Below are 21,002 nucleotides of genomic sequence, written 5' to 3'. Positions count from 1 at the left end.
ACATGGGCTTCAATAGTTGCAGCACATGGGCTCAATAGTTGTGGCTCACAGGCTCTAGAGCACAGGCTCAGTAGTTGTGGCTCATAGGCTTAGTTGTTCCATGGCATGTGGGATCTCCGTGGAGCAGGGCTTGAACCCATGTCCCCTGCATTGGCAGGCGGATTCTTAACCACCGCGCCACCTGGGAAGTCCTGGCCTATCTCAGCTTTTGACATGCCTGCTTCACTAAGCTTATCATTTGTAGCTTTTGATTTAAAGTGAGAGATATGTGATTCTTCACTGAAACACTTAGAGGTTGCTGTGGCATTATTAATTGGCCTAATTTCAATATCATTTTGTCTCAGGGACTAGGGAGGCCTGAGGAAAGGGAGAGAGGTGGGGAATAGCCAATTGGTGAAGTGGTTAGAACAGATAACATTTATTGATTAAGTTTATTGTTTTATATGGGTGTGGTTTATGGCACCCCAAAACACATGACAATGGTAATAACATCAAAGATCATTGATTACAGGTCACCACAAAAATATAATAATAATAATGAGAAAGTTTGAAATATTGTGAGAATTACCAAAGCGTGACACAGAGACACAAAGTGAGCAAATGCTGTTGGAAAAATGGCACCAATAGTCTTGCTCTATGCAAGATTGCTGCAGACCTTACTTTTGTTAAAAATCTCAGTATCTGTGAAGCGCGATAAAACAAGGTGTGCCTATGTAGACTTATTCTGGTAGGCAGTTAAGTTACCTTGTAGATTGGCTCAGTGCTTTTGAAAGCCTGTTTTTAAGCCCCTTTAGGAAGAGTCTAAAGTAAAGTAGCCTTTATATTTTAGTAATGCGGTGTCTTTTCTAAAACAAGGCTGTTCTGGTATGTCTCCTGAATGACCTTTTTATTCTACGGGTTCACTTAACTATTGTTGGTGGGAAAGATTCTTAGCCTTGTGTGACCTCTGAGAGTTGTTCATTTTTTAAAGCTCCCTGGTTGTTTTTTCTCTTAGGAAACCGATTTTGTTGGGCCTTTTAGAGTGTTTTTGTAAGCATGTACAGATTGGCATTCAGCTAAATAGTCAAGGGAGCTCCTAGGTAGATTGGTGGACCTCTTTCTCTGTATAGCTCTTTTCTCACAGGTATTCTGTAATGCAGATTTTATTTGCTTTGCCTCCCCAAACTCCCATCTTTGTTTCTTCAACTCAGCAAAATTGCTGGGCTCTGTTGGGTTCCCCTCTCCCTGTGCTATATTTTGGACGTAACCTTTAGATCTAAAGCTTGGGTGATACTAGGGCTTATTTTATTTCTTTCCCTTTTCTCATGGATCTCAGTCCTAAGATGTCTGATATCTAATGTGTGAAAATAACTGCTTCCTATATATTTTTTGAGTTTTGCAGTTGTTTACAGCAGACAAGATAGTTCTGGATCCTCTTACTTCCTTGTGGTCAGAAGTGGAAATCCTGTAAAATCTTTAAGTTATTTGAACTTTCAGTAGCATTTGAAAATGGTCAAGTAATACTTCCTTGACCTTCTGAAACTACACCTCAGATTGGGACTTGAACCCATGTGGCCAGGACTTGAACCCAGCCAAAACTCAGCCTGGGACTTGAACCCACTCAGCCGGGGCTCATACCCAGCCAAAACCCTGATTGGGACTTGAACCCCTGGTCTTTTAATTTAGAATCACTCACCTGGTGTCTAGACTTACTGAAGCTCAAGTTATTGATGTCTCATCGCAGAAAGAATTTAGTGAGAGACAAAGTGATAGGTAGCAGGTGGATTTATTTAGAGAGACACACACTCCACAGACAGAGTGTGGGCCGTCTCAGAAGGTGAGAAAGGCACCAGGGTCTGGGATCGTCAGTTTTTATAAGGGTGGGAAATTTCATAGGCTAATAAGTGGGAGGAGTATTCCAGTTATTTGGGGAAGGGGTGGGGATTTCCAGGAATTGGGCCACTGCCCAATTTTTGATCCTTATGGTCAGCCTTGGAACTGTCATGGCGCCTTGAAGTCGATTTGTCGCCATCTTGGACCCATTTGGTTCTAATCAGTTTATGTCATGCCCTCGGGCTATATTATTCTTTCAAAGGTTGTGCCTTGCCCCCTTCCCTCCTGTTTCACTTCATGACCTTGTTTCCTAAATATTGATGTTTTCCTGGGATCTCTTCTTTTTCTTGACCCTTATTTCTTCTTAGACATTTTTTATCCCTTCTCAAGTCTTCAGGCTTCATCTGTGTGCTGGTGACACAAAAAATGACATTGCCAACTCAGATCTCTCCTGGGATTCATATATAAAGTTGGTTACTGGAAATCTGCATTTGGATGAGAAGAGTTAAACCCATCATATTCCCCACCAAACTTTTTTCTGGTATTCTGTAGCTTGGTAAATGACATTACCATCTAGTCATTTGCTTAAGCCAAAGACTTAAGAGACATGCTTAACTCCTCTCTTGCATCACCCCATATTTAATCAAAACCACTTTCTGTTGAGTGTGCCTCTCTTATATCTTGATTAGCTTACCTCCTCTCCATTCTTATTGCCACTACTATATTCTTTGCATCCATATTTTGAATAATCCACTACTAGTTTCCCTTCTCTACTGTTGCTTATTGCATGTCCTTCCTCTGAATTACAGGGGAAGTGATCTTTGCGAAATAGACCTCCTTAACATCGTTTACAAGACTCTTTTTAACCTGACCATTTTTACCTCTACATCCTGGCTGCTTTTACTTTATTCATTCTGAATTATTTTTGGTCCTTCATACATGATATTTTTTTCATACTGAATTATTTTTGCTCTGTCAAACATACCATGTATAATGTCTCTCACCTCTTGCTTCTAGATTTTTCTGCACATGCCAAATTGTGGATAACTCTTAAAAAAGCAAAAACAAAATAAAAAGACATTTCTCTACAGCAAACAGTCAAGTAGAGTATAAAACTAAAAACTCATAAGTGAAGTCAATGCAAGTAAAAATATTTGCAACCTAAACAAAGGCTAGTTTGTTTAGGTTGTGTACAGATAAAAAAAAGGACCAAAAATCCAGTAGAAAAATGAGCAAAGAACACAAAGATGATTTTGCTTCATACTGTATTAAAAGATGCTCAACTTCACTCATAGTAAGAGAAATGCAAAATAAATCTACTTGGAGTTACAAGTTTTCGCCTAATATATATTTGGTTCAATACTCTATAAGTGGAATTATGGGAAAAGAGTCTCTCTCCTATATTACTGGTAGGAGATTAAATTGGTATAAGCCCCCTGGTGTGCAGTTTGCTAATGTCTATTAATATACATATGTATATTAATATCACATACAATTATAGTAGCCAAATATGCCATAATATAATCAATCAACAATTTTAATAATTACTACATAGTTATTATAATAGTGATGTTATTAATTATGTTATTAAGTTTATATTATGACATATAGTATATGTGCTTATTTATCAATATATATATTTCTATATTTGTGTGTTTGTATATTCTCTTGACCTCACAGTTTCACTTCTGGGAATTTATCTTAAAAGTATACTAGTACATGTATGAGTTGACTTATGTATAAGCTTATTTACTACAATGTTGTTTATAATAGCAAAAGGGAACCTAGATATCCATAAGTAAAGGATTGATGAGTAAGGACACCACATCTTTGCAATAGAATAGGGTGTAGATGTAAAAAAGAAAAGAATGAGGATGCTTTCTATGTATTTATATCGTAGAGATCTCCAACATAGATTTTATGTTAAGTACAGGCATCAAAGTATGTAACTGTGGATGAAAAAGATTGTGTATAGAATGCTATATTGTGTGTTAAAAAGGGGGAGAAATAAAAATATATATCCATATTTGTATAAAAGTTTTGCAAGAAGCTATAGTGCTTGTTCTTTGAGTTGTTTCTGGCAGGATTAAGAACGGGGGTTGGAAGGAGACTATATACTATATACTTTCTTATATTGATGGATTTTTTAACCATTTGAATATATTGCCTCTTAAAAATAAAGTTAAAAAATTTATAAAAGATCTTAAAATATTTTTTCTGTCTTTTTCTCATCAGTAAGCTAAAAAAGCTGAGTGAAGACAGTTTGACTAAGCAGCCTGAAGAAGTTTTTGATGTACTAGAGAAACTGGGAGAAGGGTAAGTACAAAAAATATGAAAGTATCATTTAGATAATGACAGAACAATTATAAAGTACTATATAAGATTAGTCTTTTACTAGAGTATATTTGATTGAATTGAGTAGTAAGAGTATAGAGGGAATGTCCTTAAGCATATAAAGGCAATACGACAAGCCCAAGCTAGCATCCTGCTCTATAGTGAAAAGCTTGAAAGTATAGGAGAACTTCCAACATAATAAAAGGCACAAAACACAATTAAAACAGCTTAGATCACAAGAACAGGGAAAAGGAAATAGAGAAAACAAAAAATATGAAGTAGTAAGCTAAGTGTAATTTGGAAGGAATACAGTGAAATATATTTTTCAGTAAATGTCAGTTTTCCCATAGACAAATTATTAGGGTCAATTAAAATGCAGAACCTAGCTATTTGCTGTTTATAAAAGGCCTATATAATACAAAGGGTAGATATATAGTGGTATTTCCTGTTAGAGATATCAGATAAGAACGAACTAATCACACCAAAAAAAACCAAAAAAAGCAGGAGTGGCAATATTTATATCAGTTAAATTAAAGTTTAAAGATCTTAAGTAAGTAAAGAGGGGTTAATATTCAAATAAAGAATAAAGAGGGATATTAGGTAATGTTATAAAAGACAGCTTATAATGAAACATCTGTCAGTCACCATGACAAATTTTTGAAGGAAAGCTGTTAGAAATGTCAGAGGAATCTAATAAAACCGTATTCATATGGGAGATTTCAATATATCTTTCTGAATTGGGCAGAGTAAGGAAAAAAGAGAAAGGACAGAAAGAGATTAAGTATTATAATCAACAAACTTGATTTTATATTTGTGTGTATACACACACACACAGACACACACACACACACACACCCCTCTTTTTTTGGTATATTCATGGACCATTGATTAAAAAAAACTAACAAAAAACCCCTAACAAATTCTTAAAAAAGGGATTTTGCAGGTTACACTTCTAATTATAGTCTACTAAAATTAAAAATAAATAATTAAAATATGACAAAACCCATGCTTATTAGAAATTAAGAAACATAATCTGAGGTAATCTGTAGATTGAAGAGGAAATTACAAATTATCTAGAAAAAGTGAAATAGAGAATAAATCATACTAATATTTATGGAAACCAGCAAAGCTGTAATTAGATGATAGTATTTAGTTTCAAATTTCTTCACTACTAAAGAAGAAAGACCAGAAAGGAAAGAAGAAAGAAGGGGTGGGGGGGGGGGTGGGGGGAAGAGGAGGGAAGGAACTTAATGCTTATTTAAAGAACTGAGAAGAAGAATAAAATGTATCAGAAGAAACTAGCAATAGAAAATTTATGAACTAAAAAGCTGAAATAAATGAAATAGTAAAAAAAATTGGAAATATAAATGTATATAAAAGGTACTTTGAACAGATCAATAAAATAGTTAAACCTAGTTCTGACATTGACTAAAGAAAAAAGAGCAAAAATAATTGAAGACTTGGAGTAAGAAAGAAGAAACAAGCAATGATAGAGAAACGATTTGAAGAATTAAAAGACTATACTAGATGTTGCTTTATTGAAAACTCATTTGAAAATTTAGAAGTAACTAGTTCCATAACAAAATATGAATTGTGTGAATTGACTCCCAAAGAAGTTTAAACTTAAACAGATCAATTTCCATAAAAAAGATGGAAAGGCAGTTAAATATCTATCTGTTAATTAAAAAGATGCCAGCTCATAGCAGCAGTATTCACAGTAGCCAGATGTGGGGATGTCCATCAGTTGATAAATGGAATAACAAAATGTGATATGTCTGTACAATGGAATATTGTATAGCTTATTAAAAGGAATGAGGTACTGATACATACTACAGTATGGATGAACCTTGAAACATATATTCAGTGAAAGAAGCCAGATATGATTCCATTTATATGAGGTGTCCAGAATAGATAGATCCATAGAGACAGAAAGCAGATTCCAAATGATTTGGAATTAGATACAGGTGGTAAGGGTTACACAACATTGTGAATGCACTAAATGCCATTGAATTGTACACTTTAAAATGTTTCAGATGATGACTTTTATGTTATATTCATTTTACTAAAAAAAATACCAGCTGTTTTATGCAGTCATTAGAGGACAAATAATTGCAGTTATTTTTATGAAGCCAGCATAACTTTCATATCAAAACCTGGATGTATGGAAACTGTAGTTCAGCCTCAGTTTGCTACCCGTCATGTTTACCATGCTCACCTTGTCTCAGATAGAAAGATGTTGCCACTTCACTTCTTAATGGAACCCATCATCTGTTAAGTTTAGGAAAGTTATTTCCATGTTGGCATCTCTGTTACCTCTGACCTGCACTGTAAAGCTTTCAGTGACAGCAGTAAAGGAAGTATCCTCTGGAATGTCTCAGTGAACATATTTAGGGGGTGGGCCCGCAAGTCACCTGTGAGATACCCATTCCAGTATTCTACCTACTTGAGTCTTTGATCTCCTTCCTCTGATGTATAATGAGGATCCCTGGCGTCTCACTTAATGTGGGCCACTGTTGAGTCTAGGTTTCAGTGAACTAGCTGAGCAAACTGTTAGGGACACTCAGCTGTTTGATAGCAGTAAATTCCTTTCTCCCTGGAAATCTTAGAATTCCTTCCCACACGTATTCTTTAGGGTTCTGCTAATAAAAACGGACAATATCATACAACTCTTTTGGTGTGGATGGTAGGTACTCTTGGGTCAGATTTTATATTCATTCCTCTGGTGTCTGTGGGAATTTGAGTGTAATTATAGGTCTGGAACAATGAGAGGTGGTGGTAGTGTGGTCAGGGGAAGGATCTGCATTTCCCTGGAAAGTAACTCCCTCAGGTAAGGTCTTATAGACTCTTCAGGTATTGTGAGGTTAATTTTCTCAGACTAGGGCATAGGGTTGCTTTTGCTGACAAGGGAGACTCGGTAGGGGTTGGGAGTTTGAGGTATTCATATTAATAACAATCTTTGTTAATATCCCAATACCAATTCTCTGGGTACCTCTCTTTACAGTTAGAAACCTAACTTTAACATAGTAGACCAGGTGATGTCGTGAATTCAGTTTGCAATGTAATTCAGCTTCCAGCAAGATTAGACTTTGGGTTTCAGAAGTCTCAGTCCTGGGCTTATAAGAATTAGGACTTTGTTTTGGGGCATTCAGAAGTTTTCTGGGTCTCTCAGTCTAGAGCTGGCAATTTAAGCCCTGAGCTTTTTATATTTATGACTTTTCCAGTGTAGGCAGGAGCAGCCATTCTGCAGTCTTTGTACTCTTATTTTTACCGTAACATTCAATCGATATAGATACTTGGTCTTCTAAAGTTTTGCCTAGACTCCAGGCAACTAAGGATAATAATTTAGATAATTGTTTTGGGACTTCCCTGGTGGCACAGTGGTTAAGAATCTTCCTGCCAACGCAGGAGACATGGGTTCGATCCTTGGCCTGGGAAGATCCCACGTGCCGTGGAGCAACTAAGCCCGTGTGCCACAACTACTGAAGCCTGGTGCGCCTAGAGCCCATGCTCCACAACCAGAAGCCACCGCACTGAGAGGCCCGCGCACCACAACGAAGAGTAGTCCCCTCTCACTGCAACTAGAGAAAGCCCGCGTGCAGCAACAAAGACCCAAGGCACCCTAAAAATAAAATAAATAAATATAAATAAATATATAATTGTTTTGCCACTAAATACTATAGGCTATCGGTGTTCTGTTTGTCACTTGCATTGAAGTCGTCACTATATTCAAATCTAAGAAAGAACTAATCCAAGATTCCCACCTTTAAGATTCTTTCCCTTGGAGCCACTTCCTTCCCCGTAACTACTGGTAGCAGGGCATGGTTAGGAAAAGAAAGGCTACTCTGTGTACTCCGGGTGTAGAGAGTTTATTATGAAATTTGGGGCTCAAATAACTTGTGGAGATGCAAAGGTTATGGACTCTGTCACTGAAGGTGAGAGAAGCCAGTGCTGAAGATCTCAGCACTGAAGTGGTGTTTCTCAGAAACTCACTTGGGATCTACTGGAATCCTTAAGAATCTTTGAGGAGCTCCCACCAACTATCTTAGTCTGCAGTAGCAGTGTAGGGATTATCAAAAAGTTCAGCAAGAAGCCACTGTGTATCTCATATATGCTAATATATCATGCTGCAGCTAAATTTGGAGAATGATGGTTTCTCTTCAACTTTTTGATACTCAGATTTCATGCATGTTGTTTTCATTCAGGGAAGGAAAATCTGGGAAATGTGATTCCCAGTTTTCTTTTGTAGTGACAAGAAGACCTTAGAAGGGACTGATGGTGTTGCTTAATTGACAGTAGATAATGTAGCCCTGAGTTCTAGATTAGCTTTTGAGGGGACACACACACACACACACACACACACACACACACACCCCCCTACCTTCTAAGGGGAGATACAGATTTCCCATGCTGTCTGAAAGCAGAGATTCCTGTGAAACCTTTTGTAAATTGAAATGTTGTAAAGAAAACAAGCAGTTACCTTCTGACACATCTTGCTAATGGATACTCAGAATAAATTGAGATAAATCCCAGATGCTCACAAACACAGTTGAGAGCTTATGGGGTTTGATGCTGAGATGCTGAGTGTAGTTCCCAGGGAAAGAGCTTGGCTGTGCCACTCTTGTTGCTTATGATACTTTCTGCCTCTACAATGGCTCCTGCAAAACCAAATGCTGTTTTTGCTTTTCACCTTTTTTTGTGAAAGTGTAAATCTTCTTCGAAATTTCTTCTTGTTAGTGAAACAGGTACTAATTCAGGTCTTTTGTAAAAGTGAGGGTGTGTAAAGTGAACTTCTGAAAAGTGGGGTTTACCTGCATGTGTATGTGTGTATAAATTAAGAGTACACACACACACACACACACACACACACACACACACACGTGACTTTGGGTAAATTAAATTACTTTAGAAAGCGCAAAGAAACAGAAGATAGAATACAATTCATTTTGTTAAAGTAGCTGTTTTGTTACTTAGCTTTCACTTTTTCACTTATTTTAAAATATTGTAAGTTTGAAATGATTCTGCATACATTCCTAATATTAGGAAACATTCCGTGTCTCTAACGGCTTGCTCTTCTTTCTCTTCTGTAGAAATAATATAGTAAGGAAAACATGATCTTTGAAGTCAGAATATGTTTGAATTAGGGCCTTTCTGGTCACTGGTATCTGAGTCTCTATTTGCTTGTCTTTTAAAAAGGCTATAATAGTATTTTACCTCACAATTTAGAAGGTTGGATTTGATAATGCATATGTAAAACATCAAGCATAATACCTGACTTACAATAAGAATTTGGTGATAACAGTTTTTACCTTGTCTTCTAATTCATCTCAGAATGCAAATGGCTTTCCTCTCTTGTTGTTCTTGCTTTTTAAAACACATAAATATTTAATTGGCAATGTTTCAAGAGTTGTAGCAGAGATAGTTTTTGAGCAAGTGGCCATTAGAACCTGTTACTCATTTTATTTATCTGTACGTGTATGGTCTTGTTCTTGAGGAGGAGAAGAAGATAGTGAAAGGAGCATTTGAGAGACCTTGGATCTGTGACTTAGGGGGAACCAGATTTCCTGCTTCTCTAACTTTGGTATTGTGTGGTCCCCAGCTGAGGGTTTCGATTGCTTTTAAGCAGTCTGAATACGCATGGGGCTTTGATATTTTGGGGATGATTTTGCTTAAGATGAGATCAGCCTTTTCTCCTAACACGAGACTTTGGCTGTTTTTGTTCTATATTTCATTCTTTTAACTTCCACTTATATATCTTCTTAATGCTGCATTTGTTTGAGTTGATAAACCGTAAGTCTATTTCTTTCATTTATAAGAAAAACAGCAAATATTTTTCTATTAATTTGATGATTTTAATGAATTTTAAGCCTATAACTGAAGCATTAAAGCTAAGGTATAATTCACTTTTTTGATTCATTTACTTTGATTTGTCACCAGTAAGTAGTATTTTAAATTAGAAAAGACTACATGTACACTCTATATAAAGTAGACAACTAATAAGGACCTACTGTATAGCACAGGGAACTCTACTTAGTACTCTGTAATGGCTTATATGGGAAAAGCATCTAAAAAAAGAGTGGATATATATATATGTATAACTGATTCACTTTGCTGTATACCTGAAACTAACACAATGTTGTAAATCAGCTATACATCAGTAAAAATTAAAAAAAAAAAAAGGAAAGACTGCATGTAAAAACTCATAATAGACTGTTTTTCTCTAATAGTTATGATGTTTGAAAGAAAAAAAATAATGTCTGTTTCTTTTAGGTCTTATGGAAGTGTTTTTAAAGCAATACATAAGGAATCTGGTCAAGTTGTGGCAATTAAACAAGTACCTGTTGAGTCAGATCTTCAGGAAATAATCAAAGAAATTTCCATAATGCAGCAATGTGACAGGTATGAAGAGATTCTGTTTCTTTATTTCCGTTCATTTTGATAAGTTTTGCTAATAATGTATAGTAAAATGTGTTCTTTGGCCATCTGTTTAATTTCCTCTTCTAACTTCCCATCAGAAGTGAGACTAATCTTTCAAGGAAGATGAGAATAGCTTTGTAGGGTTGTCTTTAGGACTTTCAGCTCTAAAGCCAAAATGATATTATAAAGCAATATGTGGTGATATAAAATATGCACTTTTCTCATTTTCAGGGAAAATTTATGGGTGAAAATTAGTTTTTTGATGTTAAGGAAAAGTCATTTCACAGTCCTTTTAATTGTTTTTAACTAATTAAAAACAGTCATGTTTTATGTAACTCTGATATATTCAACAAACATTTACTGAGCATGCCTAGTGGGCCAGGTACTGTGCTAGGATCTAGGAATACCAAGGGAACTAAGATATTCTTTTCTTCTTGAGGGGCTGGTAATCTAGTTGGGAAGCCAGATACTTAAGCAAATAGCTATAGTACAGCACAGTCATTATACTGACTGGTACATGAGGAGATGTGAGAACAAGGAGGCAGGGCACCTACCTCAGCCAGGAGTCAGGAATTCTGGATTGTTGAGGAAGAGTAAATTTGGTGAAGAGATGGAGGGATGAGAGAGTGTAAAGAGAATTAAAGGTAGAAAGGTGAAAAACAGCTCACTGTTATGTGCTGTTCTAACAAGGTTTAGAATTACTTGAGTGGAAAGTAAGAGACAGAGATTGGTATGAAATAAGTTTGGATAGGTAAATAGAGCTGATCATGAATCGTCTTATATACCCTATTAAGTAGCCTGGCCTTTATAAGGGATGCAGAGTGTGTAAATTAGGACTGTGTTAGGCCTATAGTTACTTAATCAAAGAGGGATTTATTATTCTCCCTTTATAAAGGGACTAGAGGTAGAGTTAATATAGCAACTATGTTAGGCTTTTTCTTATACTGTACCATCCTTAGCATGTGGTCTTTGTTCTCTTGCTTATTATCTCATGGCTGCAAGAGGGCTGCTGCAGCTCCAGCCTTTTGTCTATATTCCAGACAGGGAGAAGAAGAGAAGAAGCAGGAAAGGACTTTCCCAGAAACCCTCAGCTTATATTTTATTCATCAGAATTGAGTCACACAGTGGCTTAGAGCTGGCGAACTTAGGGGAGTCTGGACACATTGTCACCCCTAATGAAATCAGGACCCTATTAAATAAGAGATCTATGGAAAACTTCCTTTTCCAACAGTATATAAGATCCATATATTGTAAGCTCTTTGGCTGATGAAGTAACTGAATAATCCTAGAGGAACTTTGTTGCTTGGGTCTGTTCAATTTTGTTCTTCTTTATTGTGTGCTGTGTATTTAGATTATATTACATATTTAACATGAAGGCCATATAACTGGAAATTCAAGTGGTTATGGAAAAAAAAATACATTCATCAGCTCCCAGATCAAAATACATAATTTCAAAGTTTCCTCAGACCTTGCTGTTAATTTGGTAACTTGTTAAAAATGTGATTCCTATAGTTTGATGTAGATAAGGAAAGATTGAGCATAGTAATGCTGGGCCTTTTAGGTGCTTAATATTTGTGTTACTATTATTATTTTACTATAGTGTTAAAAATAGTTTAGGTACTATTGTTGTGCTTTAGAGATTTTAATTGAGTGTGCTCTAGGAAAGGCAGTGTCTCAGATATTATCTACTATATATCTCTTCCCCTAACCTTTGTGCATCTGGGTACCTATCAGCTCTTGCTCAGATTTCTGCAGTAGCATCCTATGTGTTCACTTTGTCTTTCATTTTTGCCTACTCCAACCCATTTTTTTTCTTGAAGCTAGACTCTTTCTAAAATGCAAACCTAATCAAGCCATTCCCTGTTTAAAGCCCTTAAACAGGGTTTAAGGGTTAGCTTGATCCTGTCTCCTAAGAATGGCACACAAGTTCCCTCATGATCTGGCCAGTGCTTATGCTTCCAGGCTTCTCTTTTCCCTGAGTTTCTCTTTAAAGCAACTGTTTATTTACATTCTCTGCTGCCTGACTCTTAAATTCTTTGAGTTTGGGATTATGACTTACTAAGTGCCCTGGTATCCTGCCACATAGTGGCTACTCAAGTATTGATGAATATTACTAATTCCTGAGTGACTCAACTGAAATATCCTGAAGGAACTTTACATTTAACATTCAAAAACCAAAATTTTAATTTTTGCAGAGAAGCCTTTCAAATTCCTGTTTTGTTAATAGCATCATCATCTACTTAGTCTTTCAACAAAAAACCTGAGAATTCATCGGTTTCTTTTTATGGTACCTCTGATGACACTAATTCTTATAGAGTCTCCTTCTGAAATGTTTTCACTGTATTTATCCTTTCTTCATTACTTGAGAGAAGGAATCATATTTCTTAGCACACATTACAATGCCTAACACTGTACTTTATTTATTTATTTATTTAATTGGCTGTGTTGGGTCTTAGCTGCTGCACACGGGCTTTCTCTAGTTGCGGCAAGTGGGGGCTACTCTTCCTTGTGGTGCGTGGGTTTCTCATTGCGGTGGCCTCTCGTTGCAGAGCATGGGCTTCAGGCGCATGGGCTCCAGTAGTTGCGGCACATGGGCTCAATAGTTGTGGCTCATGGGCTCTACAGCACAGGCTCAATAGTTGTGGCGCGCGGGCTTAGTTGCTCCGTGGCGCGTGGTATCTTCCTGGGGCTGGGATCAAACCCGTGTCCCCTGCATTGGCAGGCGGATTCTTACCCACTGCGCCACCTAGGAAGTCCAACGCTGTACTTTTTGTTGAATGAAGGTGAATAGATATGGTATGGATAAGCAGTATGTGGAAGAGCATTGTTGGTTGAGGGAACCCTAGGGAAATCTGATCTTTATTCTTGTTATGTACTTTAAACTACTAAGAGGAAAGAAAAGTAATGAATTAAAGGGATAGAAAATGTGAGTAAATTCTAGAAATTTTGTACCACTTTATAGCCGAATGCCTTGTACATAGTAAGTGCTTCTCAAATATTTGTTGAATGAAATGGTGAAAGAAGTATTGATAAAAAATGGATCCAGTCTTCTTGATATCATTTTTATATTCATACTGAACTTATGAAATAGTGAAGGATCAAAAAAAAATTGGTTAAGAGATCCTAAAAGTGCTAAAAGGTAAGGTAAGTGAGAAACTGGGAAATGGCAGGAGCAGGCATTACATTTAACTACTGCTTACTAGTGTTAACGCAGATATGTTATTGAGACTTGGCATAAAATGATTTGGAAGAAAACAGTACAAATTGAAAAATTCCCACATAAAGCAGTGGAACTTTGGTTAGAGAAAAGAGATTTGCATTTCTGAAACTGATATGTTTTCTTAACTCTGTGCAGCTATTTGGGCATTTGGCAAATTGTCTTACTTTCTATACTCTGAAAAGAGATGAGAGGATGTTTTAATTTTTTTGTTGTTGTTCATTTTAGTGAATACTAAGCATGTGTTCAATACTGCATTTTGGCATAAATATTTGAGGGAACCTATCTGCATTGTTTATTGCTGAATCTTCTGTGTCTAGTCCAGTGGTTGGCACAGAGTAGACATTTAGTAAGTATTTGTTGAATGTGTAAATCAGAGAATGTTGGTGCTAGACTAGACCTCTGTTAGTGTGCTTTAGTTTAGAGTTTTTCAAATGTACTCTACTCTAAGGAGGTGCTTCTGGGGATGTTTTCTTCAAACAGTGAAGAATTGAGCAGAGTGAGTAAATTAGCTCTTGCTTTTATCTTTTTTTTCTATATTGGAGCTCATTCTAAAATTTTATTTGAGGAAAAGGCTTCTGGTGCTAACGCTTAATTAACAACTGTTTTACAAGTACAGAAAATGAGACCTAGAGATTTTACGTGAATTGTCCTAGATCATAGCTAGTTAATGACTAGTATACTGTGCAGACCCACATTTGCTGACTCCAGGGCAGATGCTGAAGAAAGCAATGTATCTACAAAGATTCCAGCAGTTCAGAGTAAAGTACTCACTCTCAAGGCAGTCCTAGAGATGGAGGAGGCAAGAGCTGGTCAGCAATATTTTTGAATACTATGTGCCAGGTAATGTGGATACAAGGAAACCATAATTGACACAGCCTCTACATTCCTGGTACTTACACTCTAGAGAAGGAACTTCTCATATCTAAACTGAGAGAATTATATTGTTAATACATGCATCAGGCCACACAGTTATTCACCCAATTTATGTGTATATATATATACACACACATATATAAATTCAGTATATATATTATGCAAATAAATTTATTCAACTAATATATATTGAGTACCTACTCCTGACGGTAGCCCTTATCTGCTGTGCATAAGAGATAAAACAACGAATAAGGCAGACTTTGAAGGGACAAGACAGATGAATGACTGGCCGTTTCAATATAGTGTGATAAGAGCTCTGATGGGATAGATATGGGGAGTTGTGTGGGTTGGAAGATGTATGTAATGGCTCACTGTTGGGGATTCAGGGAAAGCTTCCTCAGGAGGATTATACACAAGCTGTGTTCTAAAGGATGACTTAGATTTGTCCAGCAAAGAGGAGAGGTGATCCATTGTGGTAGGAATAGCACATTTCTAGCTTTTCTGCTTAGAGGTTTCTACTAAAGCGGCTCCTGTCCCATCTGTTTTGTTTGCTGATATTTCTGGGTGAGATTCCATTTGAACACTGTTTCTGATGCAAAAAAAGAAAAAAAAACATATTGAAGGATTTGTGATTAACTTTGGCAGTTTTTATCAGTTCATGTACATGTATTCATTTTTGGGTAGGCCAAAAAATAAATTGCTGTGATTTAGATTTATATTGGAAACAATTCAGTTTTCATAGGAGAATATTCACATTGTCTTTGTGAAAACACTGTATTACCCCTATTAAGTTTAGAACACTATTAAGATGGTAGAATGATGTTAATGAAACTTATGTATGAAAAACAGCCATTCTTTAGTATTTTAATTGTCACATGGTCATAATGGGAGCATTGAAGAATATACCTTAGAAAATATTTGCAAAAGACTTATCTGATAAAGGAGTGTTATCCAAAATATACAAAGAATTTAAAAAACTCAACAGAAGTACTAATAACCCAATTAAAAAATGGGCCAAAGACCTCAGTAGACACCTCACTAGAGAAGATGTACAGGTGGCAAATACATATATAAAAAGATGCTCCACATCATATGTCATCAGAGAAATACAGATTAAAACAAGGAGATACCACTATATACCTATTAGAATGCCAAAAACCTGAAACACTGACAACACCAAATGCTGGTGAGGATGTGGAACAACAGAAACTTGCATTCATTGCTGGTAGGAATGCAAAATGATATTGCCAGTTTATTTTTATTATTATTATTTTTTTCTAAATTAAAAAAAATATATATTTATTTTATTTATTGGCCGTGTTGGGTCTTCGTTGCTGCACATAGACTTTGTCTAGTTTTGGCAGGTGGGGGCTACTTTTCATTGTGGTGCGTGGGCTCCTCATTGCCATAGCTTCTCTTGTTGTGGAGCATGGACTCTAGGCATGTGGGCTTCAGTAATTGCGGCACATGAGCTCAATAGTTGTGGCTCACAGGCTCTATAGCACAGGCTCAATAGTTGTGGCGCAAGGGCTTAGTTGCTCTGTGGCATGTGGGATCTTCCTGGAGCAGGGATTAAACCTGTGTCCCCTGTATTGGCAAGCAGATTTTTAACCACTGCGCCACCTAGGAAGTCTCATATTGCCAGTTTAGAAGTCAGTGTGACAGTTTTCTTCCAAAACTAAACATACCTTTAACCATATGATCCAGAAATCTTGCTCCTTGGTATTTACCCAAAGGAGTTAAAAACTATGTCCACACAAAAGCTGCACATGGATGTTTATATCAGCTTTATTCATAATTACCAAAACCTTAGAGCCAGGCAGGATGTCCTTCAGTGGATGGATGGATAAACTGTGGTACATCCAGACAATGGAATATTATTCAGCGCTAAAAAGAAATGAGCTATCAAGCTGTGAAAATACATAGAGGAAACTTAAACAGGTATTACTAGTGAAAGAGGATGATCTGGAAAGGCTACATACTGTATGATTTCAACCATATGACGTCCTGGAAAAGGCAAACCTATAGAGACAGTAAAAAGATCAGTGGTTGTCTGGGATTAGGAGGGTGGGGGGGATGAACAGATAGAGCAGTGAAATTACTCTGTATGATACTATAATGGTGTATACAGTTGAAACCCAAAGAATGTACAACACCAAGAGTGGATCCTAACGTAAAGTATGAATTTGAGTGACAGTGATGTGTCAGCGTAGATTCATCAGCTGTAACAAATGTCCCACTCTGGTGGGGGAATGTTGATAATGGGGGAGACTGTGCATATGTGGGAGCAGGCTGTATATGGGAAATCTCTGTACCTTTCATTCAGTTTTGCTGTGAACCTAAATCTGCTGTAAAAAAAACCCTAAATAAAAGTCTATTAAAAAGTACCTTTAGCAATACATGGTTTTCTTCAATTAAGATGAAATTCAAGTTAACATAAAAATGTTAATTACCTTTTAGACAGGAAAAATTAACATTTGAATCTCTGTAAGAAGCTTAATCATAATGATTCAGTCCAAATAACTTGTACCACAAGTAGTGTCTACGGTAAGGTCAAATAGATAAGGAAAGTTTGTAGCATTTTTTCTACTTTTTTCCTGCTGGTTTCTCTTGTTTTTTCCTCATGTCTGTTTTTGTGCTGCTTCTATTTTGAGTTGTGATACTAGAGGAAGACCATTAGGATGAGGGCTTAGGGGGAAAATGAAATGGAGACAGAGGAATGGCAAGGATATGATACATTAGGCAGGATATGAGATGAAGCCAAAAAAGCCAAAAGAAAAAAGTTAGGAACTTGCTGTGTAGATTCATAGGGCTGAAGGTGTTAAATAGGAGAAAGGAAATGAATGGGACTGGGACAGGAGAATGAAAGGTAGGGGGGTGGCACAGGGGAAAGGAGTAGACTATGCCTCATCAGTTTCGCCCCAGTTATCAAGGCATCATGTTTCACCTTTGCTTCTTTTGACTTTCCTCTTCCTTGTCCCTCCACCCACTGGAATTTTCAAAGTCATATTTAACTATTTAACTGTGCCAAGCATACATGGAATTGTTGGGTTCTCATATGTTCTATAAGTCCATATGGTGGCTTAGTCAAGATTCTTAGGCATTATAGCTGAACTAAAAGTTTGTGTATTGCTTAAAATTACAAGTAACACTGAGCAAGTGTTTTGAAGAAAGCTCTACCTGCTTCCTCTCCAGCTTTTAATGATCAGTGTGTGGTTAAAATACAGATTTTAGTATATCTAAATAATTGTACAGTTAGCTAACTTGCCTGCTAGTATGAACACTGTCACGTTTGGCCCCTGACAATCCTGCACTGGATAATCCTCTTTAAATGCTATTTGATTGTATTATTTTCTTGCATAAACTCCTTCATGGGTTCCCCATTGCCTGGACTGCCTTCTCTTTTTTGTCACTAGTCTAAAGTCTACCCATTTTTCTCCCTAGCATCTGCCACTAGGCTGTATATGTTGTTCAGTGAATGTTTGTTGATTATTTTTAAATGATACATGAATGACTGACGAATGAATGACATCTCTGTCAGTGGAAACAGGCTGACTTAGAGGTCCCAGGTCTTGAACTCTCTGAGCTTGTTTGTGTCTGTGTTTGTAATTTTTCCAAGTGTTGGCTTTAAATTTTACTCTTTAATTTGCCAGTCTTAAATTTATTTTCAGTGTGCATTTGAAGGGAGACACAGTGGATAAAACAGTAGAAAACTTGCTCACTGTCTTCTAAGTTGTCAGTATATATCATTAACAAATTGTGTTGAGTGTATCTTGAAAATATCTCTTGAATTTGTTTTCTACTCCAAGCCACGCTCTGGGTTTTTTTTTGTTTGTTTTGTTTTTTGTTTTTGTTTTGGTTGCGTTGGGTCTTTGTTGCTGTGTGCAGGCTTTCTCTAGTTGTGGAGAGTAGGGGCTACTCTTCGTGGTGGCGCGAGGGCTTCTCAGTGCTGTGGCTTCTCGTTGCGGAGCATGGGCTCTAGGCGTGCAGGCTTCAGTAGTTGCAGCACTTGGGCTCAGTAGTTGTGGCTCGTGGGCTTAGTTGCTCTGTGGCATGTGGAATCTTCCTGGACCAGGGATCAAACCAATGTCCCTGGCATTGGCAGGTGGATTCTTAACCACTGTGCCATCAGGGAAGTCCCTCATGATCTGTTTTTTTAAAGTGTAAGTTTTATTATTATTCAGGTATGATGAGACCAGCATATCAGGAGATAGATTGTTACACTTACAGTTCTGAGAAGGGTGGGGGTGAGAGAGAGGGACCCATACCCGAAAGCACCAGGGTCAGTTAGGAGGCAGAGGGAGAGAGGGGGAAATGTGGACAAGAGCCTTTCTTGTGGTTTCTGTGGGAAGGAATGGGTGAAACTGAGTAAACAGGTTTAGGATTGGCTAGACTGAATAATTTCATTGTGCTCTGGGTCTGTCTCTAGTTGTCTAGTATATGGCCCTGGGGTGATAAGGGCTAGGAAATAGCGGCCCTGGAGGTGGTTGAGAGTAGGACTCCAGATTGTCTTGTTTGCATGTGAAAGGTACGTCCTCAGTTGCTATCTCTAGGAATTAGTTAACCCTGAGAGGAACAATGGAGGCGTTGTCAGTAGGTCTCAGATGTCAAAGCAGCACAAATAAAAAAATAAAAAGATATACTTAAGACAATCTCTTGCATGCATAGACCAACAAAACCTTCTAACTGGTCTACCTGTGTCCAAATGTACTTTCCTACAATCCAGCTTTGAAGCAGTATCCAGAGGAATCTTAAAAGTATAAATTAGATCATGTCATTCCTCTGCTTAAAAGTCTTCTCTTCCATATTTATTGAAGCCCAATCTCATTACCTTGGTTTTGAGGCTCTTCATTATCATCTCTTGTCTCCATCTGCAACTATATTGTGATCTGTCTTATTTTTCACTCACTTTATTCTAGGCACACTGATGTCTTGAAAATGATTTGCTCTTTCTCTCCTCAGGGACTTTGTACAGACAATTCGTAACTGAATGCTCTTTATAACTGGTTAACTTCTACCCAACCTTTGGCTCTAGGTTGGCTAGAAGTTATTCTAGGTTGGCTTAAATGTTATTCTTTTGGGGAGGCCTGAATTAAGTCCTTTCTATTAATTTTTCTGTGATTGTTAATGTGTTTACTTATTCAGTGCTTGTGTTTGTGCATCTAAGTAGGGAGGTGCTGAGGATAAAATGGAGAGCAAGGCAGGTTGACACCTGTCCTCATGGAGCTTCTTTTCTTCTAGGGGAGGCAGATAAAAGTCAGTAGCAAAGCAATTATAAGATGTTATAAGTGCTTTAAAGTATTGATACTGAAGATATCAGAGGATGACCAACAGTAGGCCATTATTACATATAAACTTTGGGGTTTAAGCATTTCTTTCTTTTCCAAATGTAATTTGTAATCTACAGCCACCAATGGAGGGAGGATATTTTGTTGTTAAAGCTCACTCACGTCTACTTTTACAGTTTTTTCATTTATACTCCAGTGCTTCCCAAGTCAGGGGCTACTGTGAAATATGTATGCTATTCCATTCCTTCATATGAACTAGGAACAATTTTATTTGCAGAAATGATGAATGCAAAATAAAGTCTCCGCCAATTTATCTCAAAGCACTCCTCCTCCTTTTCTTACCACAGCTAGTAATTTATTTGTGGGTTTACTTCTTTAATAGCTGTGTGTCTCATGCTGGTATGTGCTATAGGAGAGTCAGAATTGTGTCTGGTTTATCTGGTGTAATGTTTGGCTTGAGTAGAGGGTCAGTGAATGAATGTTGAGTGAATGATAGAAACTGTATTTGGGTGTGTGTCCTTAATGTGGCTGTTTAGGTCTATCTGCTTAAATATTTTTCTAGGTTAAAATTATTGAGGCCATTTTTAATGATATAGAATTGGTTGGACTTTGATACATATACTTGATTGTATATTAAAATGGGCCACAAAATATTTTTTGAAGAGAATTTTACCTTTCCCCGAAGGTGTTGCGTTGACTCACCCCTGAAGAGAGAGAGCTGCCCTTTTAGGTAGCTGCCCAGATTAAAATCTCTAATTTTCATAGGAGCTATCAGTCCTACCCTTAGAATTACTGATTACTTAGTGTAGATTGCCAGATAAAATACACCTTTTCTATGTGCTTTTCAGTGAACATAATCTTGAACTCACTGCTAATTTAACGCCTTTCACAATTTTGAGTAAGAAAATTAATATTTGAAGAAATTTCCTGAAGGATATGCCATCTATCTTTTGAAGTGAGTCTTAACTGTGGGTGTATATCAAAGTCACCTGTAAAGGTTTTAAGAGATCTATTGAGTTAGAACCTCTGAGGTGTGGGGCCTGGGTCACAGGTGATTCTGA

General features: G+C 37.1%; 1 protein-coding gene across 1 annotated transcript in view; it reads left to right on the top strand.

The window, feature by feature from the left end:
• Positions 1 to 21,002, top strand: part of STK3 (serine/threonine kinase 3) — a 316,883-nt gene that overhangs the window by 46,679 nt on the left and 249,202 nt on the right. The window contains exons 2-3 of the mRNA XM_057735647.1: positions 4,048 to 4,128; positions 10,414 to 10,542. Of these exons, the coding sequence (XP_057591630.1) occupies positions 4,048 to 4,128; positions 10,414 to 10,542 (210 nt within the window). The remainder of the gene's footprint in view (positions 1 to 4,047; positions 4,129 to 10,413; positions 10,543 to 21,002) is intronic.

The sequence above is a fragment of the Hippopotamus amphibius genome, chromosome 5, assembly GCF_030028045.1.
Source record: "Hippopotamus amphibius kiboko isolate mHipAmp2 chromosome 5, mHipAmp2.hap2, whole genome shotgun sequence".
Lineage (NCBI taxonomy): Eukaryota > Metazoa > Chordata > Mammalia > Artiodactyla > Hippopotamidae > Hippopotamus > Hippopotamus amphibius.
Note: the sequence above shows the minus strand (reverse complement) of the source record. Positions and strands in the feature narration are given on the sequence as shown.